Raw genomic sequence first — 27,688 nt, 5'->3', positions numbered from 1 at the left:
ACCAAAGGTCCTTTAGCCCACTAGGAAATGACATCTTGCTTTATGTAGGTATGTCGCAGGGCTCCCGGTCTCCGGTACGGAGGCGACGTTTTGACAAGTGGCGTCGAAGTCGAAACTCTGAGCGCTCTGATTCTGAGGACGAGTCTCGCAGTCGGACGCATTCTAACAGCAAAGAGGGAAGTTGCTCCAGCAGTCAAGATGCCGGGGAAGTGAGACGCAGTGAGGAGAGAGCCGGAAAAAGCAGCCACCAGAACCGTTCCAACAGTAAGGAGAACACTGAGAGGAAGGCGCGGGATAGGGGGAGTAGCCATGAAAGCTCCGGGGGAAACCAGCGCCGTGCCCGTTCCAGCAGCGAGGAAAGTATAGGGCTAAGGAAGCGCCGTGCCCGTTCTAGCAGTCTGGAAAGCCATGGGAGGGGGAACCGTGCCCGTTCTAGCAGTCCGGAAAGAAAGACAGGAGGCAGGCAGCATACCAATTCCAGCCGTCAGGAAAGCGGGGGGAGAAGGGGGCATCATGCCCATTCTAGTAGTCGGGATAGCCGTGGGAGGGGGAAACCTGCCAGTTCTAGGAGTCCAGAAAGCCAGAGAAGAGGCAGGCATCATGCCAATTCCAGCAGTCAGGGAATAAGAAGGTATCCTACCAATTCCAGCAGTGAGAAAATCTCCAAGCAAAAGGACCATGCCCGCTCCAGCAGTCAGGAAAGGCATCGTGCCCGCTCCAGCAGTCAGGAAAGGCATCGTGCCCGCTCCAGCAGTCAGGAAAGGCATCGTGCCCGCTCCAGCAGTCAGGAAAGGCATCGTGCCCGCTCCAGCAGTCAGGAAAGGCATCGTGCCCGCTCCAGCAGTCAGGAAAGGCATCGTGCCCGCTCCAGCAGTCAGGAAAGGCATCGTGCCCGCTCCAGCAGTCAGGAAAGGCATTGTGCCCGCTCCAGCAGTCAGGAAAGGCATCGTGCCCGTTCCAGCAGTCAGGAAAGCTCTGGGAAAATGGGGCATCGTGCCCGCTCCAGCAGTCGGGAAAGTTCCGGGAAAATGAGGCATCGTGCCCGCTCCAGCAGTCGGGAAAGCTCTGGGAAAATGAGGCATTGTGCCCGCTCCAGCAGTCATGAAAATTCTAAGCAAAGAAGGCAGCACGTCCATTCCGGCAGCCAGGAAAGCTTTGATAAAAGGAGTCATTGTGCCGGTTCCAGGGGTCAGGAAAAGAACGGGAAAAAGAAATCCCAAGACCGTTCCAAAAATCAGTCCGACTCTGAAAGAAAAAAGAAAGGGCATATGAAATCCAGGTAAGGAGTATGAATGACCGGTTTGAAAAGCTAGAACACCCTCAGGCTACGTTCACATGTGTATATAAACAAAAAGCAAAAAGTTAGAAAAATAGAAAATCTTTATTACAAATCAGAAACATGAGAATCTAAAATAAGTCTTTATAACTGGATCACAGTATATCACAGATATAGGCAAGCGACGTATAGTATACCAAGGAACACATCTATATTTTATCCTAAGCCAGCAAGGTATGCAAAAATAGAGAATATATGTCGAGTAAAACAAGCAGTAGAATTGAAGTCTACACCTAATAAGCATAAACAACATAAGTAGTGTCTAAATAACCTGACAGTCTCCAAGCTGTGCTTACCCATATTGCCGTGGTGTAGTGGTGTGACCCAGAGGATAAGGTGTGATAAGGTGCCAAAGAGAGGGAGTGCCTTTATTGTATATTGTGTACTTATGTACACCTTAACCCCTTAACGACCGCCCACCGTCTTTTGACGTCAGGCGGTGCATGTACTCAGTCTACAGCGACGCCTTTTGGCGTCGCTGTAGTAGAGGGGGTTTATCGGCACCCTGGTGACATCTGCACTAAAAACCGGCTGTAAGTAACAGGTCCGGTTCTTAGTGCAGCCATCAGGACCTGCCGATTTCGTCGTAACAGCACGTGACCGCTGTGACAGCCAATCACAGCGGTCACATGCTGTTACTGCGTACAGAGCCGCCGGGAGTGTCTAAATGACAGCTCCTGCTCTAAGAACGAGCTGTTGCTAGCAGCTCTGTTCTTAGTTCAGTGATCAGGAGCCAATAGTATTGGTTCCTGATCTTTTGTGATCACTATGAGATCCAATCATAGTGATCACTACTGTAAAATAAAAGTAAAAACATGTATCTGTTTCTCCTCACTGTTCTAGCTGTGGAGAGAAACAGATACAAGTGTGTCAGTGTCCCCACACAAAATCACTTGTCCCTTACACAGTTTATTTAAAAAAAAAAAAAAATTTTTCAGTATTTTATAGTATATACATATATATATATATATATAAATATATTTACTGTATATACTAAGAATCTTACTATAAACAACTTTCTTTTTAGGGTACGCTGTTAGACGGCGTGTACGCTGTTAGGCCTCATGCACACGACCGTAGCCGTGTGCACGGCCGTGATTTTCGGGTCGGCCGGCTGCGGACTGTCAGCCGCAGGCCGCCCGCAAATCGCGGGACATGCACATGGCCGCCACCATTGTTTTCAATGAGCCCGGACCGCAGAACAGGGCCGTAATAAGACATGCCCGTTCTTTCTGCGGTCCGGGCTCCCGGGCCGTGCAAGGACCGCAAAAACTACGGTCGTGTGCATGGCCCCATAGAAAAGAATGGGGCCGCAATTCTCCCGTGGATTTTCGGGGGAATTGCGGCCGCAAAAACACGTTCATGTGTATGGGGCCTTAGACGGCGTAGGGTGCTGTTCTGGGCTTGGGTTTACGGTTTGTGTTAGGCGTAGGGTTTAGGTTTGAAAAAAAAAAAAAAAAACTTAAAGAAAACAATAAAAAAGAAAAAAAAAAGTTTAATTCTTTTAGTGTTCTTAGTTGATTAGGCTTCATGCACACGACCGTGCTCGTAATTACGACTCGTAATTACGAGCACGGCCGGCCGCGGGTAGCCGGCCGCTTTTGCGAGCCGTGCTGTCATTATAAAGTATAGCAGCATGGCCCGTAAAATAGAAAAATAGAACATGTTCTATTTTTTTAACGGCACGGGCACCTTCCAGTGAGAAAACGGGAAGGTACCCGTGGGTAACAGAAGTCTATGAGCCCGTTATTGCGGGTCGTAATTACGACCCGCAATAACGGGTGTTTTTACGGTCGTGTGCATGAGGCCTTAGTTGATAAAAAAAATAAATTTAACCGCTAGTTCCATTTATTATTTGCGGTTAAGGCCTCATGCACACGACCGTATTTTTTCCCACCCGTAAATACTGGCGTAAATACGGGTCCGGCGTCACACGTATTTCACCCGTTTTGCACCAGTATTTACGAACCCGTGCCCGTAAATATGGGTCCGGTGTCACCCGTATTCCACCCGTATTTACGGGCACGTTTTGGGCGGCAAAATAGCACTGCACTAATCGGCAGCCCCTTCTCTCTATCAGTGCAGGATAGAGAGAAGGGACAGCCTTTTCTGTAATAAAAGTTAAAGAAATTCATACTTACCCGGCCGTTGTCTTGGTGACGCGTCCCTCTCTTCACATCCAGCCCGACATCCCTGGATGACGCGGCAGTCCATGTGACCGCTGCAGCCTGTGATTGACCTGCGATTGGCTGCAGCGGTCACATGGCCTGAAACGTCATCCAGGACGTCGGGCCGGTTGTCGAGAGGGACGCGTCACCAAGGCAACGGGCGGGAGACCGGACTGGAGGAAGCAGGAAGTTGTCGGTAAGTATGAACGTCTTTTATTTTTATTTTTTACAGGTTTATACTGATCGGTAGTCACTGTCCAGGGTGCTGAAAGAGTTACTGCCTATCAGTTAACTCTTTCAGCTCCCTGGACAGTGACTATTTACTGACGTCGCTTAGCAACGCTGCCGTAATGACGGGTGCACACATGTAGCCACCCGTTATTACGAGAGCTCCATAGACTTCTATGGACTGTCCGTGCCGTTATTACGGCCTGAAATAGGACATGTTCTATCTTTTTCAACGGCACGGGCACCTTCCCGTGAGAAAACGGGAAGGCACCCGTCGCCAATAGAAGTCTATGAGCCCGTTATTACGGGTCGTGATTACGACCCGTAATAACGGGCGTTTTTACGGTCGTGTGCATGAGGCCTTAGACTGTATTATCATTATGGCTGCCAGAAGATACAGCGTTGAGGAAGCCTATCAGATGCTATGCTCAGATACGGATTCTGCATCTGAAGTTGAGCTTTTAGGGTATGTGCACACGTAGTGACCAAAAACGTCTGAAAATACGGAGCTGTTTTCAAGGGAAAACAGACCCTGATTTTCAGACGTTTTTTGAGCAACTCACGGTTTTCGCTGCGTTTTCTACGTCCGTTTTTGGAGCTGTTTTCATTGGAGTCTATGAGAAAACGGCTCCAAAAACGTCCAAAGAAGTGTCCTGCACTTCTTTTGACGAGGCTGTATTTTTACGCGTCGTTGTTTGACAGCTGTCAAACGACGACGCGTAAATGACAGGTTGTCTGCACAGTACGTCGGCAAACCCATTCAAATGAGTGGGCAGATGTTTGCCGACGTATTGTAGCCCTATTTTCAGACGTAAAACGAGGCATAATACGCCTCGTTTACGTCTGAAAATAGGTCGTGTGAACGCAGCCTTACTTGAAAGTGACAGCGAAAGTGTCGCTTCAAGGGATTCTATGGATATGAGACCCAGCACCAGTGATATGGGAGACGGCGCAGTTGCTACAACGTCCGTTCAAAGTGCAGCCCCTGAAATTGCACAACCCCACCAAACAGATTTAGTGTGGGAACCCACGAGTTTATTTTCTCCCACCATAAATGACTTTATTGCTACTCCTGGCGTACAAATTTGTATGCCAGGCAGTACATTGCCAATAAGCCTTCCTCACCTAATGCCAGGTTGTGGAATCCCACAAATTTCAAAGGGCGTCTCTCATTCCGTCAATTCATACCCTCAAAAAGTGCAAAATACGGGGTAAAGATCTACAAGTTATGTGAAAGCACTACTGGCTACACATGTGCATTTAAGATCTACGAGGGTAAAGACAGTGAATTTAATCCACCAGGGTGCCCTCCAAATATTGGTACCACTGGTAAGATTGTGTGGGATTTAATTGGCCCTTTCCTACACAAGGGGTATCATGTATACACGGACAGTTTTTATACCAGTGTGCCATTGTTTAGCGCCCTTCATTGTGCCAACACCGGAGCATGTGGCACAATACGCAGGAATCGCAAAGGTTTCCCACGTCAACTTGTGGATAAAAAACTACGAAAGGGGGAGTCATGCACTTTTCAAATTGAGAAGATGCTGGCTTTAAAATTTCGTGACCGCAAGGACGTCTACATGATCAGCACTGTCCATTCAAGTGCAACAGCAACTGTTAGAGAACGTGGGGCCTCTGCAGATAGACAAAAGCCTGTGTGTGTCATCGGCTATAACAAATTCAGGTTGCGATGCAGAACGCATTTGTCCTGTACAAAAAATCAGCGGGCAGGGCGACATTCTTTGAATTTCAGGAGAAAGTGATTGAAGATCTCCTATTTCAATCTGCAGACCAGAGAGTAGTCCATGAGTCAGAGGATGTACACCGACTTGTTGAAAAACATTTTTTACACCCCATCCCTTCAACATCTAACCAAAAATACCCCAAAAAACTGTCGGGTCTGCAGCAAACGAGGACAGCGAAGTGAGTCACGATATTATTGTTCCGCTTGTCCTTCCAACCCTGGTCTATGCATAAGTCCCTGTTTTGTCCTTATCAATACACTATGGGCTTTATTACAGTTTTGTTCGGGTTTTTGGTGGACCTCTTACACCCGACAATACTTCTAGAAATAGCGACATTAATTTGGGGAGTAGTGGTCCTTTACTGTATCTATACATACGTGTGGGACACTGCCCCTTTATATATTCTACAGGTGATTGGTTGTTTTGTGCACATGGCGGTTCCTACCTTGCCGGGCAGGGGCTTGCTATGGTGTACCGCGTCACTTGGCACATTCGTCCCTTATATAGGGATTGATGGAGCTAAAGAGACGTCGTATGACCAGTCACTTTGAATAATAAAGTCATTACAGCCCTACAAATTTTCCTTCATCCTGTGAACATGCTCTAGTTTTCCACATAGTTGGATACATTCTTCCTCCTTTTTTTTGGATATATTGCCTTTTTCCGCCAACAGTTTAATACATTTTCCCACTGTAACTTACTATATATCAGAGCGGGTTGATATACATAATGTCTATGGACTGACATGATTTCAGGACAGCTGCTTTCTTAGCACGACATAGTCATAGGGTGTAGAAACTGTTAGGGACATCTATTTGTCAATCTAGAAAAGTAGAATCCTCCCATTTTCAAAGCAAAATGTGTGTCCTGAAAGCCTCCGGGTGCTCCCTTCCTTTTGGGTCCTGCCGTGTGTCCAGGAAACACATTAGGGCCACAATGGAGAAATTTTTGAACACAGGAGAAACAGGGTGATACATTTTCTGGTGCATTTCCTTATTCTCATGACCTCTGTACAAGAAATCTGACCTTATAATGACACATTTGTGAAAAAAAGTGAAATAAAATTTGCTTTCCACCTGCTTTGCATTAATTCCTGCGAAAACTGTGGGGTCAAAATACTTAGTACACACCTAGATGAATACCATAAGCGGTCTAGTTTTCAAAATGGGGTCATTTATGGGGAGTTTCTATCTTTTTGGCAGCTCTGTGCCTCTATAAATGTGTAATGGGACCTGAAACATTTTCAAGCAAAATATGAGTCCTGAAAGCCTCCGGGTGCTCCCTCCCTTTCGGGCCCTGCCGTGTGTCCAGGCAACGCATTAGGGTGTGTTTCTTCATTCTCATGGTCGCTTTACAAAGAAATCGGTCTTCAAAGTGATACTTTTATATAAAAAGTGTTTTGTTTTTTTATTCCACCTGCTATGCATTCAATTTAGCAAAAAAGTGTGGGGTCAAAATACTCACTACAGCCCTAGATAAATACCTTAAGACCTTAAGGGGTCTAGTTTTCTAAATGGGGTAGTTTATGGGGAGTTTCTATCGCTCTGGTAGCTCAAAACCTCTCCAAATGTACAGTGGGGCCTAAAACATTTTCACGCAAAATATGAGACCTGAATGCCTCCGGTTGCTCCCTTCCTTTCAGTCCCTGCCGTGTGTCCAGGCAACGCATTAGGGTCACAATGTGGGCATTTTTGAAAACAGGAGAAACAGGGTGATAGATTTTGGGGTGTGTTTCTTCATTCTCATGTTCGCTTTACAAAGAAATCGGTCTTCAAAGTGATACTTTTATGAAAAAAGTGAAATTATATGTTTTTACGCCTGCTTTGCATGAATTCTTACAAAAAAACTGTGGGGTCAAAATACTTACAACACCCCTTAATAAATACCTTAAGGGGTGTAGTTTGCAAACTGGGGTCACTTGTGGGGGTTTCCACCATTCTGACACCTATGAGCCTCTGAAAACCTGGCTTGGTGCAGGAAAACAAAATGTACTTCAAAATGTATACAATTATGACTAAATTTGTAAGTCCTCTAAATTGCTCAAAAAAAAATTTTTTTTTTCAGAAGTGCTGCCAAAATAGAGTAAAGAGATGGAAATATATATTTAATTAAAAAAATTGTACAGTATGTACATATGTGACATATTGCAGTTAAAAATAGGGAAAAATTATAATTTTTACAAAATTTCTTCAATTTTTCTATTTTTTTCATTAATTTCCGCAAATCGTATCAGTCTACTTTTACCACTAAAATAAAGTACAACATGTGACGAAAAAACAATGTCAGAATTACTTGGATATTCAAAACTTTCGCACAGTTATTCTCTAATAAAGTCAGACATACCAGATTTGACAAATCTGGCTTGGTCATTAAGGTCTTTTCAGGCCCGGTCAATCACTTTCTATTATTATTACTATTTTTAGATTTATATTTATGTATATTTTTAACTATATTGATTAATATATTTGTATATCTATATGGAAGCACTGTATTGTATTATTATAGATACATATAAAGAAAATGTTATATATTTTTATATTCTCTACACTTTATCACTATATTTATTTTATTTCTTGTGGGCTATTTTTTAAATACCCACAAGAGGGCACTTATACACTGTTCACCATATCTACTTATTTCATTACAAGTGTATATCATTCATTTTTTATTTTCACTTTTAAATTTATATTTATTTTTAATTACACTGATAAAAATATTTGTATATTTATGTGGAAATATTTTACTGTATTATTATAGATACGTATAAGGAAAATATTATATTGTTCTATTTATATTTGTACATTTATCACTGTATTCAATTTATCATTAGATCTATTATAATTTATTCCCTGTGGGTCATTTTCAAAAATATCCACAAGAGGGCGTCTACACACAGTCTATTTTACATTTACACATTACACTACAAGCTTTTATTCTTCAACATCTTTTTAAATGTAACATCTAACTAATTAGGGATACATACATTTGAGCTACACTCACGTCTTGCACCGTGACTGGGGTTGCGCTCGTGCAGTGATGAGGGATGCCGGACTTACGCCGTCGGTTATCGCTTTATGCGCATACGCCGTCTCCCTGGTGACGCGTCCTGGGATTCGCGCATGCGCTGTTTGGCGATGACACCCGACGATGGGGATCTCGCGCTTTCCTCTAAAATCACGCACAAGCGCAACAGACCACATTATCACCAGGGTTTACTATTTCAACATGGACACAAGAATGGCACCCTCTGAGAAAGCTACGCGCGTCGGGGCGCTACCTTATCCTCTGGGTCACACCACTACACCACGGCAATATGGGTAAGCACACCTTGGAGACTGTCAGGTTATTTAGACACTACTTATGTTGTTTATGCTTATTAGGTGTAGACTTCAATTCTACTGCTTGTTTTACTCGACATATATTGTTCCCTGTCTGGTCTCTGTGCTTCCGGCCTCCTGGGGTGACGTTTTGTCCCGTTTGATTGCTGCAGGCGCCACCGTTTACATGGGACGAAACGTCATGCCAGGAGACCAGCAGCACAGAGATCCCTCTTCTGCTTCCGCAGCAGCGTTTATGGGTGATAATTGGCACCAAATGAAACACAATTTGGTCCAGGCTTTCAGCAGGAATTCCTCTGCGGAACCTGTGTTTTTCTGCAGAAAATCCGATCAGTGTGAACATACCCTTCATTCACAGGGCCGTATTACAACTCTATTTTTGTACAGAGCGATATAAGTACATTGGCGATAATTTACCAACCTTTCTATAGCAGTTTTCTGGTGTAGAAATGTCTCTCTTGCACCACCCTTGCCACTTTTGTAGAAAGTGGTGTGACCTCTGGGGAAAGGGGTGTGGCCACCATGGCGTGACAAATTTATTATAAGTTTCGCCAGAAAACTGGCATAAATGATAGTGAAAATCTATGCCAGCTTCTAACTGGCGTAGATCTCACTTCGGAGCGTAGCAAGGTAGAGGTCAGCGTTGGGCTCCTACGTTACCGCCCTCCAATCTGCTTTTCCCACCTTGTGCTATGCTGTTTCCGTAACTCCTGTTCACTTCTATGGGAGTTACAGAAACAGCGTAGCTCAGTGAGCACATGTGGCTCCCCGGAACCCTATGTATGGCTCACCAGCTGGTAGCAGCTCTTACTTTTGTGACCTAGTGGTATCAGGGATCCCAGAGTTACTGAAACTTGGCATTCCAGTCAAAACCATATCACTTGCAATTAACTCGAGGGTTAGAAGAGCCATATGTCATATTTTTAATACAATTTTACCCTTTTAATATCAAAAGGAGTTTAAGAGGACCTCTTTTATCTAGACAGTAGGCGTTTTTTTAAAATATGATTCCAGTTGAAAAATAGTTTACAAATTCTAAATTGGTTGGCCTAACATGTAATGTTTAATGTCGTGGTACTACCGCTTTAATTGCATACACAGATGACAGTCATTTGTGTTCAGTCAAATTACAAACTATATTCTGCTATAGCAGACGGCGTCTGTGGACATCTGCAGGTAAGGGCCTGTTCACATCCGCGACACCTTTCCGTTCATGGGTTCTGTCACACCTTTCCGTGGGAGGAACCCATGAATGGTTAGGCAAACGGAAACCATAGTTTAACGCTTCCGTTGCAAATGGTTTCCATTTGTCTCCGTCCCGTAAGATTTCAGGTTTTTTTGGTGGAAACAATAGCGTAGTCGACTACGCAAAGAGACCAACAGATGTTTTCTAGTGTTTCTGTAAGTATAAAGCAAAGGATAAAACATTAGTTCATATTATTCATGTCTGACTTTATGTAAGGTCTATTTCTGGCGAAAGGAGGAAAGCACGAAGAAGAAGCAGAGAAAAAGATAAGCGACAAAAGTCTTCATCAAAGGATGAAAGCAGCAAAGTGCGAAAATCCAGGTCAAGGTCCTCCGTATCGTCTGTCTCCTCTTCATCTCCATCTAGATCACAGAGCCCAAGTGACTTATCTAATGCTGGCCTAACTCTGCAAGAACGCTTGAAACTAAAGGAGGAGAAAAAGACTAAAAGTGAGATGATGAAAGCCATGGAAGCTCCAGAAGAAAAGAGAGGCAGGCGCTTAGCCAAGAAAGAGGCCAAAGAGCGAAAAAAGCGCGAGAAGATGGGATGGGGAGAGGAGTATATGGGATACACTAATACAGACAACCCGTTTGGAGATAATAACCTACTGGGCACTTTCATCTGGAGCAAGGTGAGTGAATTGCAATGTAGGGATTTCCAGGTGATGGTCCAAGTCTTACATAAAGTATATAGGTCTCTCGTATAAATTCTTGTATTCTCTATAGGCACTGGAAAAAAAAGGAATAGGACATCTTAATGAAAAAGATCTGAAAGACAGGAACAAACATATCCAAGAAGACAATCGCTTAGAGCTTCAAAAGGTGAGGTCTCGTTCCCCCATAGTACTTGGTACCCAAAAAGCATCAACATGTGGAGTGTATAGGCCAGTCTGAGCACGACTAATCTCTATTAAAATGCACAAAACACAAGAATTGGCTATGCTTGGCTAATGGAACTTTAATATTAAGCTTTCATATGTAATAAGTGCCCTTGTATGTTGCCATTATTTGAATCCATGCCATATTAAAAAAAAAAAAAAAAGTAAAATAAATAATAAATCTTTTCTTCACAATATCTACTCGGACCAATAGTCATAACTAAATAATTATTTGCGTGATAAAATTGGGGGGGGAAATTCCTCCATTGTCTTTTCGGTTTCGTTTTTACGGCTTTCACTGATGAGCGGTCAGAGGGGGCAGCCTCCTTTTCATCACCCCCCGCACCACGACGTGCTATTACGTGGTTGTGCGCAAAATGGTTATCCACCGTTTCAGGTTAAATTTTTTATTGAGAAGTCTCTGATCTTAAAGTTCTGAACTGAAAGGGGTTTTCCCACGAGGGACATTTATGACATATCCACATGATATATTTCATAAATGTCAGATGCAGCTCCCACCTCTGGGTCCCACACCTATCTCCAGAACAGGGCCCCTAAACCCCATTCTACCTCTGTGTGTCGCTAATTTTCGACCATGAAGGTGAAAACAGCGTAGCTCGCTGAGCTACGCTATTTTCGTAAGCCCCATAGAACTGAATGGTTGTTACGGAAACGCTGCTTCCGTAACTGCTATTCACAACTATGGAAGTTACGGAAACAGTGTAGCTCATCGGGCTACGCAGTTTTCACCGCCATGGTCAGAAATCAGCGACACACAGAGGTAGAATGGGGTTTAGGGGCCCCGTTCTGGAGATAGGTGTGTTCAGAACTTTTAAGTTCAGAGACTTCTCAATAAAAAAAATATAATCTAATTTTATTTATTTTTTTAAATTTAAAAAGGTCAATCGGTATGATTGGTGCAACCTTATAAATAGTTTTTTATTAAAAATAATTTTTGCTTTTTAATTGTTCAGAAAAGTCTTCCCTACGTTGTTGCAGAAGTTCCCACAAATGTGCTGCACTTGTAGGTTGCTTTGCTTTCACCCTTCTGTTCAGTTCATCCCAAACAAGCTCAATGGGGTTTAAAGGGAATGTCTCGAATGAAACTTTTTTATATTTTTTTTTGTAAGTTACATATTTCTATTATATTTTTACAAATTTTTTTTTTTTATTTTAATTTTTTTTTTTTTTTCTTACACATGGTGGAAAGTATTAAAAATGAAATAATAATTTGACTTGTTTTCCTATGTTGGCCACCAGAGGGAGCACTTCCCAGAATTACAGCAAGGCGAATAAGGCAAAGCAACCTGACTCACAGCTGCCGTAAATGTGGGAGGGAATCTCACCCCCCCCCCTCCCACAAGCCAGGAAAAGGTGTCTTCAAATTGCTAAGCTGTGTCCGGCAGCCATTTTGGGTGTGATTCTGCAGCGGGCAGAAGTTATAGAGCACCAAAAGGCTAAGGGTATGTTCACACGCTTACTAAACAAAGGGAAAACCGCTCCTGATTTCCAGCCATTTTTTAATCAAACTCGCGTTTTTGGCTGTGTTTTTTACGGCCGTTTTTGGAGCTGTTTTTCTATAGAGTCAATGAAAAACAGCTCCAAAAACGTCCCATATGCACTTTGGCGGGCGTCTTTTTACGTGCAGTTTTTGGAAAATGGCCGCGTAAAAACACGTCCCGTCGGAACAGAACGCCGTATTTCCCATTGAAACCAATGGGCAGACGTTCGTAGGCGTTCTGTTTCCGGTTTTTTGGGACGTTTACGGCCCGAAAAACGGCTGAAACACTGCGTGTGAACATACCCTCAGGGCTTATTTAGATGAACGGGATATACGTCCGTGCAACGTGCGTGTTTTTCATATATTAGTCTATGGGGCCGTGCAGACAGTTGCGTGATTTTTCCGCAGCGTGAGTCCGCTGCGAAAAAGTCACGACATGTCCGTTCTTTGGGCGTATTTCGCGCATTACGTACCCATTTAAGTCAATGGGTGCGTGAAAATCACGCATGCCACACGGAAGCACTTCCGTGGGACGCGCGTGATTCGCGCAACAGCTGTGAAAATGATGAATGAAAACAAAAGCACCACGTGCTTTTCTGTTTACAAACATAGTGTCATAATGATGGCGGCTGTGCGAAAAGCACGCAGCTGCGCACCATATGATCATGACACACAGAGCTGTTAAGTGCCTTTTGCGCGTGCAAAACGCACACGCTCGTGTGAATCCGGCCTTAGAATGATGAAAGTGAAGTGAATGACTTTTCAGTTGACCGGTTCAGACGGCGTGTATTTGACACGTTTGGTTTTTTTTGCGCATTTTACGTGCCAAAAACCGCATTAAAAAAACGCTTGATTACACTTGATTGTGTGTGTATGACCACAGCACAGCGATGTCTCGCTATGAATTACAGCTTACAGCGTAATCTTGCGAGACTACGCCTGCTATGCTGTAAATCAGAGACCCTACAGAAGTGGTCAGGATTCTGAATACACATCACGTCCAGGCTGGTAGTGATGTGTATTCATTATCAGGACACTGCAGTAATGTTAGTGTATGTGGCTGCACATAGCGATATAGCTATATCGCTATCTGCAGTGTAAATGAACGGAGAGAAGTGTATGACGCTGATTGGTCACTGATTGGTCAGCATCATACACTCCTCTCCAACGCCCACTTGGTCATATAGTAAAACACGCCCAGTTGTCCATTAAGAAACTCATTAGCATAAAGCTAATATAGGTCATAACTCCGTCAAAAATGATTGTTTTTCTAAATAAAAAACACGGCTGTAATCTACATTACAGCGCCGATCACATCATGTACAAGATAGGCCACTTATAATGTGGTGACAGAGCCTCTTTAAAGAGGCTCTGTCACCAGATTTTGCAACCCCTATCTGCTATTGCAGCAGATCGGCGCTGCAATGTAGATTACAGTAACGTTTTTATTTTGAAAAAAACGAGCAAGTTATGACCATTTTTGTATTTATGCAAATGAGGCTTGCAAAAGTACAACTGGGCGTGTTGAAAAGTAAAAGTACAACTGGGCGTGTATTATGTGCGTACATCGGGGAGTGTTTACTACTTTTACTAGCTGGGCGTTGAAGAGAAGTGGATGATACTTCTATACACAACGCCCAGCTTCTGGCAGTGCAGACACAGCCGTGTTCTCCAGAGATCACGCTGTGACGTCACTCACAGGTCCTGCATCGTGTCAGACGAGCGAGGACACATCGGCACCAGAGGCTACAGATGATTCTGCAGCAGCATCGGCGTTTGCAGGTAAGTCGATGTAGCTACTTACCTGCAAACGCCGATGCTGCTGCAGAATCATCTGTAGCCTCTGGTGCCGATGTGTCCTCGCTCGTCTGACACGATGCAGGACCTGTGAGTGACGTCACAGCGTGATCTCTCGAGGACATGCTGTGTCTGCACTGCCAGAAGCTGGGCGTTGTGAAGAGAAGTGGATGATACTTCTATACACAACGCCCAGCTAGTAAAAGTAGTAAACACGCCCCGATGTACGCACATAATACACGCCCAGTTGTACTTTTACTTTTCAACACGCCCAGTTGTACTTTTGCAAGCCTCATTTGCATAAATACAAAAATGGTCATAACTTGGCCAAAAATGCTGGTTTTTTAAAAATAAAAACGTTACTGTAATCTACATTGCAGCGCCTATCTGCTGCAATAGCAGATAGGGGTTGCAAAATCTGGTGACAGAGCCTCTTTAAGTCTGGAGACTGTGCAGGTCATTCCATTCTTTGAAGTCTGTCGGCTTCTTCTGGTCTTCTCAGGTAGTTCTGGCATAACGTAGCAGTATGTTTTGGATCATTGGTCTTGCTGTAATATGAACCCCTAACCAAGTAGGCGTACACCAGAGGGTATTGCATGGCCCATCAAAATGCTGTGGTAGCCACTTTTTGTGCAGTGTGCCAGTAAGGCTGGATTCACACAAGCACATTAACGTCCGTAATGGACGGACGTATTTCGGCCGGAAGTCCCGGACCGAACTCAGTGCAGGGAGCCGGGCTCCTAGCATCATAGTGATGTACGACGCTAGGAGTCCCTGCCTCTCCGTGGAACTACTGTCCCGTACTGAAAACATGATTACAGTACGGGACAGTTGTCCTGCAGCGAGGCAGGGACTCCTAGCATCGTACATAACTATGATGCTAGGAGCCCGGCTCCCTGCACTGAGTTCGGGCCGAAATACGTCCGTCCATTACGGACGTTAATGTGCTCGTGTGAATCCAGCCTTACCCTGTGCACGTTACCAACTCTGGATCCAGCAAAAGAGCCCCAGACCATCACGCTTCCTCCTCTGTTTGACAGTTGGTGTCACACACTGAGGAAGCGTCCTTTCATATACTCGACGAAGTACAAAAACCTTGTGTGATGCATCAAAGATGTCCACTTTTGAATCCTCAGTCTGCATTGGCCCAGGCAAGTTGTTTTTTTTTATTTTATTTTGCAATCTTTGCAGTGGCTTTCTTACTGATAGTCAAATTGTCAAACCTGCAGATAGAAGTCTTCTCTTCACAGTTGAAATGGAAACTTGTTTATTTTTTGCTGCGTTAACCTGGGCTTGAAGATTTTGTGCTGTGAGGCGCCGATCGTGCAAACTGTTGACTCTCAAAAACTTGTCATCTGATTTTGTAGGGGCCTTTGGTCGGCCAGACCTCTTCCGGTCAGTTTCCAAGTGCCTTTTGATGCTATAGGAAACTGTAGTGACTGCCACTTTGGCTTTCTTGGCAATTTCTCTGTAGGACGGACCTACACTTCTAAGGATTATAGTTGTGTGCTTTTATTAATTGCCTTTTTCTTGCCAATATATCAACGTGCTCTGTCCTGAAGAGCAAAACTGTCCAAATCCTGCCTTACAGGGTGTTGTAATGCAGTCTATTCCAACACTGGTTATAGAAAATCAGAGGGTTTGAAAGTAATCTCCAAAAGTTGGGACTCCTATAGGAATAGTTTGCATCCAATTTCAAGCCATAATTTGCTTTCTGTGCTGCAGAGAAGCGGTCCTTAATTTCTTCCCTGAAGAAAGCCATTCGGTTCAAATCAGAAATTCAGGCTATTGTTGCGTTTTGAGGTTAAAAATGAATATTTTTATGTTTTTAACTTACTTTTCAACATTTGAGCCATTTCACGATATTTGCTGTACTAGAACTGTTAATGTAAAAATAACTGGCAAAATGTAGGTGTTCTAAAACTTTTTTTAATTACAAAGTTGCACCAATTGCAATGATGCACATGTTTATTTAAAAAAATAAATTAAATAAATCTTTCAAAGGTTCAACCTTCTCACGTTAGTACATATAACGTATTTAAAAAATGTCAAGTAAATTATTTTGCGCGTTTTATGCGCCAGAGACTGCGAGATGTTTCCATAGTTAATGGGAGTTCTAATTATGCTGTAAAAAACACTTGGAAAACGCGTCAAAACGCCTGATTTTTAACCCCTTAACAACTTCTCCTCTACATGTACGTGACAGCCGGAAGTATGGAGCAGCCTTACGGGCTGAGCTCACACAGCTGTCACCTGCTAAGTTTGGAGTATTACAGCCGACACCTCACCACTACAACGGGCGGAAACAAAGGTCACTTTGATTCCACCCGTTTTAACCCCTTAAATGTGGCAGTCAATCGCGACTGTTGCATTTTAAAGCTTTCGAAACAGGGTGGCCCTCTCCGACCTGCCATGGTGCCCCCACAAACCGGATCGCAAGGTGCCGATGGTAGTCATGGCAGCCTGGCGGCCGATTGAAGGCTCCTAGGTCTGCCATCTTTGTGCTCCTTTGAGGAGACAGTCAGTATAGCGATATACTGCAATACAGGGAGGACAAATAAAAAAAATTGTTCCCCTAAAAGTATTAAATGCTGAAAAACCAAACTTCTCCCATTTTTATTCTCCCCCCCCCCCCCCCCCAAAGCAATGTTAAAAAACTACAGTTAACATAACTAGTATTGCCGCATCCGTAAAACAACCAAATTGCTGTTTTTTGTTACTTTAGCGCTCCAAAATATAATGAAATAAAAAGTGATCAGTGGTCAGATGTACCCCAAAATGGTAACCACGACCGCTCGCCATGCAAAATATAAGCCCTCACATTGCTTAATCGACTGAAAAAGAAAGTTATGGCTCTAAGAATATCGGTTTTTACTTTTAAGTGGTAAAACATAACAAGACCTCATTAATTGGGTATCGCCATAATCGTATAAGGTAAACCTGTGGTTTTTTGTTTGTTTTTTAAAAAAAAACAGTTAGTTTTTGATTTTGACATTACAACAATATAATGCACAAAAACTATCAACAACTTACAGGCAATGAACAAGACATCACGTATATTACAGTGACCAACATCATGAGGATGTGTTATACAGAATAATATCACGTTTATATAAGTTTTAGAAAAACGGGAAAAGTAAAACACTTCTTTGGGAACTTGAACTTTTTATTTCATTGCCCTGATGTGCACCACAGTAGTAGAAATGAAATCAGGGAAAAGGGATATAGAGAAGAGAGGGCAAGAAGTTTTGTATACTAGATCTCTAATAGAAGACCGGCTATAGTGATTATGAAGCAGATAGCATACCATGCAGCAATATACTTTAACAGAGCGCATATGGGAAAGAGCTAGCAAATAGATTTTATATTTTAATCACAGAGCTATTCAATCAGTCCCCTATAGAACACCCAATGCTAAGTGGGATTTGATACTCAATAGGGTGTTCCACGAGGGACCGTTCACCCTATCCCTATACGGTAATTCATAATTACTATAGCCGGTCTTCTATTAGACCTTATTCACACGACAGGGTTTCCCGGCCGTTCATAAAATGGCTGTCACACGGCCGTAGTATGAACAATAGACCCTCTAATGGGGCTATTCACACGACCGTTTTTTTTTGACGGCCCGGAAAATCCGTCCGTCAAAAAAATGGGACATGCCTTATTTTCGGCCGTTCTCCCTGCCGCCCGGCTCTCATATAATATGTCCCGAGTGACGGCCGAGTCTTCCGTCGCTCGCACGCTCTCCTTCTCCTCACAGTGCGAAGTGCATGTGAGGAGGAGGGTATTTTTTTTTTTGCTCCCTGTAGGAGCGGAATCCCCAGCCACAATCTCGGCAACGCTGTGGCCGGAGATTGGGGATTCCTCTTCAGAAGTGCCTGACGTCCGTGAAGTCAGGGACTTCTAGAGCGGAAACACGGGCCACAGGGTCGGGGATTCCGCTTCAGAAGTGCCTGACATGACTGGCCACAGTGACGTCAGGCGCTTCTGAAGTGGAATCCCCGACCCTGTGGCCGGTGTCTCCGCTCCAGGAGAAGTCCCTGACTTCACTGTCCCATATATGTACATTGAAATCAGGGAATTCTCCTGGAACGGTGGCGCTAGCTACAGACAGGTAGGGAGGGGGTGCCATCCATCGGGGGGGAGGTGTGCTGTGTAGAACTACCTACAGAGGGCAGTGTGTGGCAAAAAATGTATAAATGAAATTCATCCGATTTTAAAGCGGACAGGGAAAAAAACTGATGCAAATCGGCCGTTCAAAACGGCAACACGGAACGGATGCAAAACGGCCGGGAAAAGGGTCAAACTGTTTTTTTTTTATTGGCCGACACTCGGACCCTGTCGTGTAAATAGAGCCTTATGCCTTATTCACACGACCGGGTCCCGCCCGAGTGTTGGCCGATAGAATCGGCTGTTTTTCCCAGCCGGTTTGCATTAGTTTTGCATCCGGGCCTGGCAGATCTGGACAGTGACATCAGGGGCAACTCCGGAAGGGGAATCCCCATGTGTTCGGGGATTCCGCTTCAGGAGTTTCCCCTGATGTCACTGCCCAGATATGGACAGAGACATCAAGCGCTCTGTCCAGGAGCCGAATCCCCGAACACACTGGGATTCCGCTCCTTCAGGGAGCAAAAGTGGGGCTAGCACATAGCAGAGCAGGGAGATACCTCCCTGCTCTGCTATAGTGGTGTCGCTACAGCAGTAGCAGCTGCTAGCGGCGCCATCGAAGGTGTCGCCGGGCCAGGGCGCTCTTAAAACAAGCAGGGGAAGGGAGCCAACGCAGTGCTCCCTTCCACCTGCTGTACACGCCGGCCCTGCCCCACAGTGTATCTCCAGCGTACAGCCATTCGTCCGAATGGCATCAACTCCTCCTCCTCCTCACATGCACTCTGCGCTGTGAGGAGGGAGCGAGCGACGGAATACATGGCCATCACTCGGGACACATTCTGGTGGGGGCCGGGTAAACGGCCGAAAATAGGACATGTCCCATTTTTTGACGGCCAGGTTTCCCGGGCCGGCAAAACATCGGTCGTGTGAATAGCCCCATTAGGGGTCTATTGTTCCTACAGCAGCCGGGTGACTGAAGTTTTATGAACGGCCGTCGCCCGGCCGGGAAACCCTGTCGTGTGAATAAGGGCTATGGCCTCATTCACACGACAGGGTCCGAGTGTCGGCCGATTAAAAACGGCTGTTTTGGGCTGTTTTTCCCGGCCGTTTTGCATCCGTTCCGGGCCGTGTTGCGGTTTTTAACGGCCGGTTTTGCATCCGTTTTTTTCCCTATCCCTTTTAAAATCTGATGCATTTCATTTAAATTTGTTGCCACACACAGCTTTCTGCAGATAATGCCACAGCCCCCCTGGTAGGTAATGCCACCCAGCCCCCTGCGGGTAATGCCACCCATCCCCCACCCCCCTTACAGGAGAAGTCACTGACTTCAATGTCCATATATGGACAGTGTAGTGACTGACTTCTCCAGGAGAAGAATTCTGGGCCACAGGTTCCGCTTCAGAAGTGAGTGACGTCGCTGTGTCCATATATGGACAGTGTGGTCGCTCACTTCTCCTGTAGCGGAATCCCCGGCCACGGGGTCGGGGATCCCGCTTCAGAAATGAGTGACGTCGCTGTGTCCATATATGGACAGTGTGGTCGCTCACTTCTCCTGTAGCGGAATCCCCGGCCACGGGGTCGGGGATCCCGCTTCAGAAGCGAGTGACGTCGCTGTGTCCATATATGGACAGTGTAGTCACTCACTTCTCCTGTAGCGGAATCCCCGGCCGGGGATTCCGACTCCTACAGGGAACAAAAAAAGACCCTCCCTCCTCCTCACATGCACTCTGCACTAGGAGGAGGAGGAGGAGGAGAGAGCGCGAGCGACGGAATATACGGCCATCACTCGGGACACATAGACTTCTAAACGGCCAAAAATAGGGCATGTCCCATTTTTTGACGGCCAGGTTTCCCGGGCCGTTAAAAAATCGGTCGCGTGAATAGCCCCATTAGGGGTCTATTGTTCCTAATGCAGACGTGTGACGGACGATTTATGAACTGCCGTCACCTGGCCGGGAAACCCTGTCGTGTGAATAAGGGCTTAGAGATCTAGTATCCAAATCTTCTTGCACTCTCTCCTTCTCCATATCCCTCTTTCTCTTATTTAATTAGGAAAACGGGACAATTACATGCGTCCATCATTACCCAACCTAAGAAAATACACATTCACTTATCATTCATCCAAGTGCTCCTATAACCCAAAAACTATTCCCTCCCCCAAGCAATATAAACATTAGACTGCAGTTTCTATAGTTTCCATCCACCTAGTCCAGATTTTTCTAAATTTATCAGGATGTTTTCTGTTGAGTTTCTGGTGCCTACTTGTTAACTAGTTGCAACCACTGTATTAGACTTGGACACACCGTGGCTTTCCAAACCATGATCATAACCGTTCTAGAGCAGAATAGGAGAAAGTGGCAAAAAATGTTCCCATAATATCACTCTACAACCTCGTTTATAATACCCAAGAGGTGTGTTTGGGGGATGAGGTGTCGAGGGAGTTCAAAGTGGACATACCTCCGACCAAAAGGGCAATATTCTAGGACATGACCGCACACAATGTAGAAAGTGCCGACATCTAAAGCGGCTATCTGAGGTAGAAGCTCCCATTCTCTGTTATCAGCTCCACTCCTCCTCCTCTAGGTCAGGAATATCTTTTTTTTCCACCCGCCCAGGCCCTATCAAAGGGCCTATGTCCACAGGACAATAGCAGCGCGTAAGCCTGTGTGAGAACTTTGGGGAGGTCTGTGGTGAACGTGTCGTTTGTACCGCCTGATGGACACTGTTAAATCAACACCCCCCCCCCAAAAAAAAAATTGTGTTTTTTTTTGCCAGTTTCACACCACAGATATTTTTCTTCAGTATCCCAGTACATTATGCAGTACAATAAATGGTGCCAAGAAAAACTACAACTTGTCCCGCAAAAAACATACCCTCATACAGCTATGTCAATGAAAAATGAAGTTATGGCTTTTGGAAGGCAGGGAGGAAAAAACTAAAATAAAAAAATGAAGACTGACCGTGTCCTTGACAAAAACGCTAGTGTATTTGACATGTTTACAAGTTTGTTTTTTTTCCTGTGTGAACATGCCCTAATAGTGCATGTAAGTGGATTCAAAGTCCCTAGTCATAATGCGGTCTGCTGCCCCACCTGTATCGCTCTGCACCAATGCAGCTTCCTCGGAATGATCTTTGAGATGCCATATTTTGATCAAGCTAGTCGTCTATACACTTATTGGGGGTCAGTCTTGCGCAAAGTGCTCACTTTTCAGGGTAGATCGTGGATTGTATTTACTTAAACAGACGTGTCAGGAAAGCTTAGTTTTTATCCGGAGTTAGACTTGGAGGAATAGATTTAAGTGAGGGTCAGTCACCAGTTTGGAAGTAGGAACTGTCGATCTGTCTGCTTCCTGGACTTTTTAGCAATAATTTATTTTGTGTAGGTTAAGCAGCTACGTTTGGAAAGGGAAAGAGAAAAAGCCATGCGAGAGCAGGAACTGGAGATGCTGCAACGAGAAAAGGAGGCAGAACACTTTAAGACTTGGGAGGAACAAGAAGACAACTTTCATCTTCACCAGGCAAAACTGCGGTGGGTACTTGCCTAAGACAGCTCGAATTTCTGAATGTTATTGCTTTAGGGATTTACCAGATATTTAGTTTTCTTTTTCTTCTCCTCTGTCAAAAACAGATCTAAAATACGCATTCGGGATGGCCGTGCAAAGCCTATTGATCTGCTGGCGAAGTACATCAGTGCTGAAGATGATGATTTGGCTGTTGAAATGCACGAGCCTTACACTTTCTTGACTGGACTCACGGTGTCTGATCTTGATGATTTACTGGAAGACATCCAGGTGAGTTGTTTTTTTACTCCAGTAAATCAAGGTTTAGCTTGTATTTGTTCATCCAATCACCAGAAGTCATTGCTTTTTCTTATCAGATCTACATGGAGTTGGAGCAGGGAAAGAATGTGGATTTCTGGAGAGACATGACCACTATCACAGAAGATGAAATTTCTAAATTGCGCAAACTAGAAACAACTGGGAAGGGTCCAGGTGAAATTTGTTACTTATTGTTTCTGTTTTTAGTTAATAATTTAGTATTGTCATGTCTTTATTTTTTTGGGACTTGGTCAGTGACTAGGTGAGAAAAGGTGGTATGAAAGGGATAAAACCTAATCCTAATGCACTATTTTTCAACTTAATTCCTCACCATTTATGCAGGTGTTATTTGCTATCCGTGAATGGGCAACAGGCTGAAAACCAGCACCGACCTACCGTAATACTCCTGCAACGAATCTAATCCAGGCAATTCTTCATTAGCTAAACAGCCTGACTAAGGGCCTGTTCACATCAGCGTTGCCCTTCCATTGAGGGGTTCCGTCTGAGGTTTCTGTCGTGTTAACCCCCCCCCCCCCTAAACGGAAACCTTAGCTTCCGTTTCCCTCACCATTGATTTCAATGGTGACGGAAACGTTGTTAATGGTTTCTGTTGGTCACCGTTGTGACAGGGTTCCGTTTGACGGAGTTGACTATGCTGTTGGTTCCGTCAAAACAATGGAACTCTATCACAACGGTGACAAACAGAAACCATTAACATTGTTTCCGTCACCATTGAGATCAATGGTGAGGGAAATGAAAGCTAAGGTTTTAGTTGGCCTTTCCATTGAGGGGTTAACACTGTACATCTATGCCGCTGGGAAACCTTTCTTCCCAGCTTCCTCTATCTTTGGCTGCGGACTGGATGGTATCTGCTCTGAGCACCAGCAGGCAGATCTGGCATTCTAGGAAAGCTGGGTAACCGTCTCTAGAGATGTAATGAAGGCCACTCTTGGTACATACTACTGTATATTCTGCTATGCTGCTGAAGTCAGTGAGTTTTAGCCGGCTGGTGCCACTGTGTGTCTACTAGTTCTGTTACTACTACTGGGAACTAGGAGATTCCTACCAACGAAATGGCTCTCTGTGTAGACAAAGTGTACAGCCATATCTCCGCCCTCTTCTCCTAAACTTCCTGGCTCTCCTGAGCTAGTTTTAGAGGTGCAGAGAAAACATGGCTGTCTCCCAAGAAAAGATTACACAGATTTTCCCTTTTTTAATTTTTGAAATTGTGACATCGAACAAAACAGGAGCAAGAAAAATAAGGATATTATTCTAGGCTTCTTGGTATGTTTATTGGTTCTATAACAGCAGGGTTCCAACAATAACATCCGGTGCATGAAGCTAAGGAAACATTCCGGGGGAAAATGTATACGGTTATGCCTAGTGCAGGGCCTGAGGAGACACAGGAAATTTCTATGGTGTTGTTTGAATCCCCGTGTCATGTACTACTCCCTCAGGCCCTCCACTACGCCTAGTGGTATGTTCACACGTACCAGATTCTTCGCAGCAATTTCTGAAATGAAAAAATCGATTCCATACATCTGAATGAGGTTGTTTCTGCAGCATGTGTACTTTATTCATGAATGGGACAGTCGCAGATATTTCTGCATCAAATCTGCCGTGTGTGAATATATCTTAAGTGTATAAGTATTTGCCATAGTGTTACTTTATGATTGTCAAGTATAATTATATTGATGCCAGCAGAAAAGGGTGGACCAAACCAGGCAGAAAAAAGTCAAGGATGGAATTGGCTGCAGTGAGTGTGGATATGACCAGGTTAGGCGTGTCGGCGTTTATTAAGATGTGGAAATGGCAGCAAGACGAACTTGGGAAGTTAAAATCCAAATAGTTAGAGCGATGTACCGGTAGAAAGAGCAGAGGTTTTAGACCGGATCATTATAATACAATGCTTATAATGTTGATGAATATAAATGTGAAGTAAACGATAACAAACTTTCAGCCCAGCATTATACAGTCTGTAGCTGGTTTGTGAAGAAAAACAAAACTAACGTCTGCTTTCTTTTTTTCTTTGCAGGAGAGAGACGGGAAGGGGTGAATGCCTCTGTCAGCACAGATGTGCAAGCTGTATTCAAAGGAAAGACCTACAGCCAGCTACAGGTCATTTCTCAAGGGATTGAGAGCAAGATAAAAGCCGGAGGGCCAAACTTGGATATTGGATACTGGGAAAGTCTGCTCCAGCAGCTTCGTGCTTACATGGCAAGAGCTAGGTAAGTGAGCGTTTGCATCTGGCAATCGTCATAGGTTATTAAAATGTTAAGGGACAGAACTGAGCTTATCTTTCCTCCATCAATAAACTGCTTAATGTAATCACTTTCCGATTCTACAAGGGCATTTCTGAGGTGTAACATTTGATTCTGCCCACACACCCACACACACACACTACCTCCTGCCATTTCCAACACCAAAACAATTCCCTTATCTGTCCGTTCTTCACAGGAGACTACCAAAATGCTAGTACATAAACTTGCCAACTAACCAGCTAGACTACTACAACATCTTCTTTTATCGCGTTCAGTCACATTGACTTAACACCTCTACACCTATCCTGAGCTTTGGCCGCTCGATTTATTTTTTTATATTTTTCCTCTGTCTGTACCTCCACTGACTGCCCATCACACGGATAATCCAAATGGTCACAAAGCTGTTCTGCCCCCGTCTTCTTTTCTAGCTCTGATATCCTACATGCAACTCCCGCTGTAACAAAGTGACCTCTACCACTGTCATTACCTCCTCACACTATCGCATACAGAACTTCTCTCGTGCCTCCTCCTCTCTACTTCACTCATTCCACCTGACAAGTGTATAACCTGGCCTAAAGAGTCCCCCAACACCGCCTCCAACTGACATGTCTAAAGCAGCTTTTACTTCTTACCCTGACCTCTTGTATCGACTTCCTATTCCTCATAGACTGTTCGCACATATCGGCAGGGCTCCTAGCTAATGTATCTCATCACCACTATTTTAATGTGTCTACCACACTGTCTTTTTGTAACACTCACAATGCCATACATTTTTCTTCTCCTTACAGGCTTAGAGAGCGCCACCAGGATGTTTTGCGGCAAAAGTTATTCAAGCTCAAGCAGGAGCAAGGAGTAGAGAGTGAACCCCTGTTCCCGATTATAAAACAGGAACCAGATTCCCCTGATGAGAGGTAAAGCTACAATGATCTGTTACCACTAAATGAATTACGCTATAAATGATCTGTTGCCAACAGCTACAGATTTGCACCACAATGTTGTAAGTACACAATTCTCTAGTACTTTATTTTATGCTGGAGTATTAACATTTGCCTTTACTTCAACTGGCTGATCCAAAACAACACCCCAGACCATTATGCTATCTATATAAAAGTTTAGGACTTGTCCACAGAGCTCTGCGATGAAGCCGTAAGCACTCTGCGACATTGTTAAACTAGTCAAACCACTAGTTAATATTTCTGAAAATGTAGAACATGAGGGCTCATTTATTTTGCGTATTGTTTGCAAAACTGCAGAAATTTTCAAAGTAAGACCTCAGACAATACCTAAAGCCTCATGAAAAATATTGTTACTATATGCCAATTGCTACTCGTAGAAAGTACTGTTTTATGGGACGTAGCTACATAGAAATGACATTCATAATGCGCACACGTTTTTTTATTTCGCTTTAAATAAATCCCATATTACAATGTTTGGGAGGTTTTAAATCGTTTGTTTGTTCAATTAACTGCTTAGGCAAATTACAGAAGAACCTTTGTCGGAGCAACCTGGCTCATCCGCTGCAGCTGCAGCACCTGAGGAATCTAAAGAGGCGCCAGCTGAAGAAGGGGGAGAGTCTGTACTCATGGAAGAAGACCTCATACAGCAGAGCCTGAATGATTACGATGCTGGCAGATATAGTCCCAAGCTGCTGACCAACCAGGAGCTGCCGTTTGATGCACATGTAGTTGACTTTGAGGAAGACCAACAGAGGCTGGTGTTGTGCAGACAGCAGATGCAGGTGACGGGTAAGGCAGGATTGCTAGAAGCCATCCATAATAGCTGTATTTAGTCTTACAGTTGGGCTGTACTTTTTATCTTGCACGAGTATAACTGAAGACAGATGCTAGAATCGTAAAGAGAAAATCCCTGTAGATACATACAGTAAATTATATAAAGGAGAAGTCACTAATATAACCAGCAGGCACAGTCATAGACACAATAGATTACCGCTAGCAAACTCAAAGTAGAGGTAAATATTGTTACTACTCATATCGCTGACCACTACTGAGGTCTCTGGAAGAAGGAAACTTGATTATAGAGCGGTCCATATCAACAAATGCTGTCCTAGGCCTCAAGGTCTTTATACTTATGGGCCAACATACAATCTGCCAAAATTCAAAGGTGGTACAAGAAAAGTGTGTCTAAGGCCCCATGAACACAACCGTGCCCGCAATCACGGTCCGCGATTGCGGGCACGGCCAGCCGCCGACTGACAGCCGCATTTTCCGGCCGTGCTCTCATATAAAGTATGGGAGCACGGCCCGCAAAATACAAAAGGACTGACATGTTCCATAATTCCCGGAACATTTCCACGGCACGGACACCCTTCCGTAGTGCTACGGAAAGGTGTCCGCGTTCAATGAAAGTGAATGGGTCCGTTTTTGCAACTGAGGTTTTTTTACAGTCGTGTGCATGGGGCCTAACAGGTCATGTAAGATGCGCCAAAATGATCATGCACCACTGTGATAAAGTTGGCTCATTTTGTGACTGCCTGGTCTAAGTTTCCGCTGTTTATCTATTAGACGGTATTAGTAAATCCTACTGGTTAGAGTATATGCCAATAACTATTGAGTACTTGTTACTGGATTAATTTAGGATAACTTTTCCCAATTTGCTGTTTTTCAGGAGATGCCAGTGAGAGCCCTGAAGACATCTTTATTCGGAAGGCAAAAGAAGGCATGGATGGGGATGAAGCTCAGTTTAGTGTGGAAATTCCAGTCACAAGCAAAGCATATCTATGGGCTGACAAATACCGGCCTCGCAAACCTCGTTTCTTTAACCGTGTCCATACTGGCTTTGAGTGGAATAAGTATAACCAGACTCACTACGATTTTGACAATCCTCCTCCAAAAATTGTGCAGGGCTACAAGTTCAACATTTTCTATCCAGATCTGATTGACAAACGATCGACTCCGGAGTACTTTCTCGAGGCTTGCCAAGACAATAAGGACTTTGCAATTCTGAGGTTTCATGCAGGACCTCCGTATGAAGATATTGCCTTTAAAATTGTGAATCGGGAGTGGGAATATTCTCACCGGCATGGTTTTCGCTGCCAGTTCTCCAATGGTATCTTTCAGTTGTGGTTCCATTTTAAGAGGTATCGCTACCGGAGATAACCTAGAGAAACAACAAAATACATTTTCCTATTTGTAAATGTTGATTTCATAATGGACTTCTTGTTTGAGGAAGATAAAAAATTTTAACATTTGCTTGTGACCTTGTATTAATATTTTGTTTTACAAATAAAAAACCATAAATAA

The 27,688-nt window shown here is 44.1% G+C and overlaps 1 protein-coding gene across 2 annotated transcripts; it reads left to right on the top strand.

The window, feature by feature from the left end:
* Nucleotides 1–27,688, top strand: CACTIN (cactin, spliceosome C complex subunit). 2 transcript variants are annotated; one of them, XM_075864097.1, is made up of 10 exons: nt 1–1,279; nt 10,281–10,695; nt 10,790–10,885; nt 21,733–21,878; nt 21,978–22,140; nt 22,227–22,341; nt 24,203–24,395; nt 25,217–25,339; nt 25,902–26,173; nt 27,054–27,688. In XM_075864097.1, the coding sequence occupies exons 1-10, from the start codon at nt 51–53 to the stop codon at nt 27,542–27,544; spliced, it is 3,243 nt and encodes a 1,080-aa protein (XP_075720212.1). In that variant the 5' UTR covers nt 1–50; the 3' UTR covers nt 27,545–27,688. The 2 variants fall into 2 exon arrangements, with proteins under 2 accessions (XP_075720212.1, XP_075720221.1); XM_075864106.1 differs by lacking the exon at nt 1–1,279 and adding an exon at nt 8,595–8,797.

This window comes from Rhinoderma darwinii, chromosome 1, assembly GCF_050947455.1.
Source record: "Rhinoderma darwinii isolate aRhiDar2 chromosome 1, aRhiDar2.hap1, whole genome shotgun sequence".
Lineage (NCBI taxonomy): Eukaryota > Metazoa > Chordata > Amphibia > Anura > Rhinodermatidae > Rhinoderma > Rhinoderma darwinii.
The sequence above is the reverse complement of the archived record's forward strand: the minus strand, read 5'-3'. Positions and strand labels throughout refer to the sequence as shown.

Coding starts and splice junctions, on each gene's coding strand:
- CACTIN (XM_075864097.1), top strand. CDS start 51: ATGTCGCAGGGCTCCCGGTCTCCGGTACGGAGGCGACGTTTTGACAAG. Junction 1,280..10,280: donor AAAGGGCATATGAAATCCAG/GTAAGGAGTATG, acceptor ACTTTATGTAAG/GTCTATTTCTGGCGAAAGGA. Junction 22,342..24,202: donor AACAACTGGGAAGGGTCCAG/GTGAAATTTGTT, acceptor TTTTCTTTGCAG/GAGAGAGACGGGAAGGGGTG.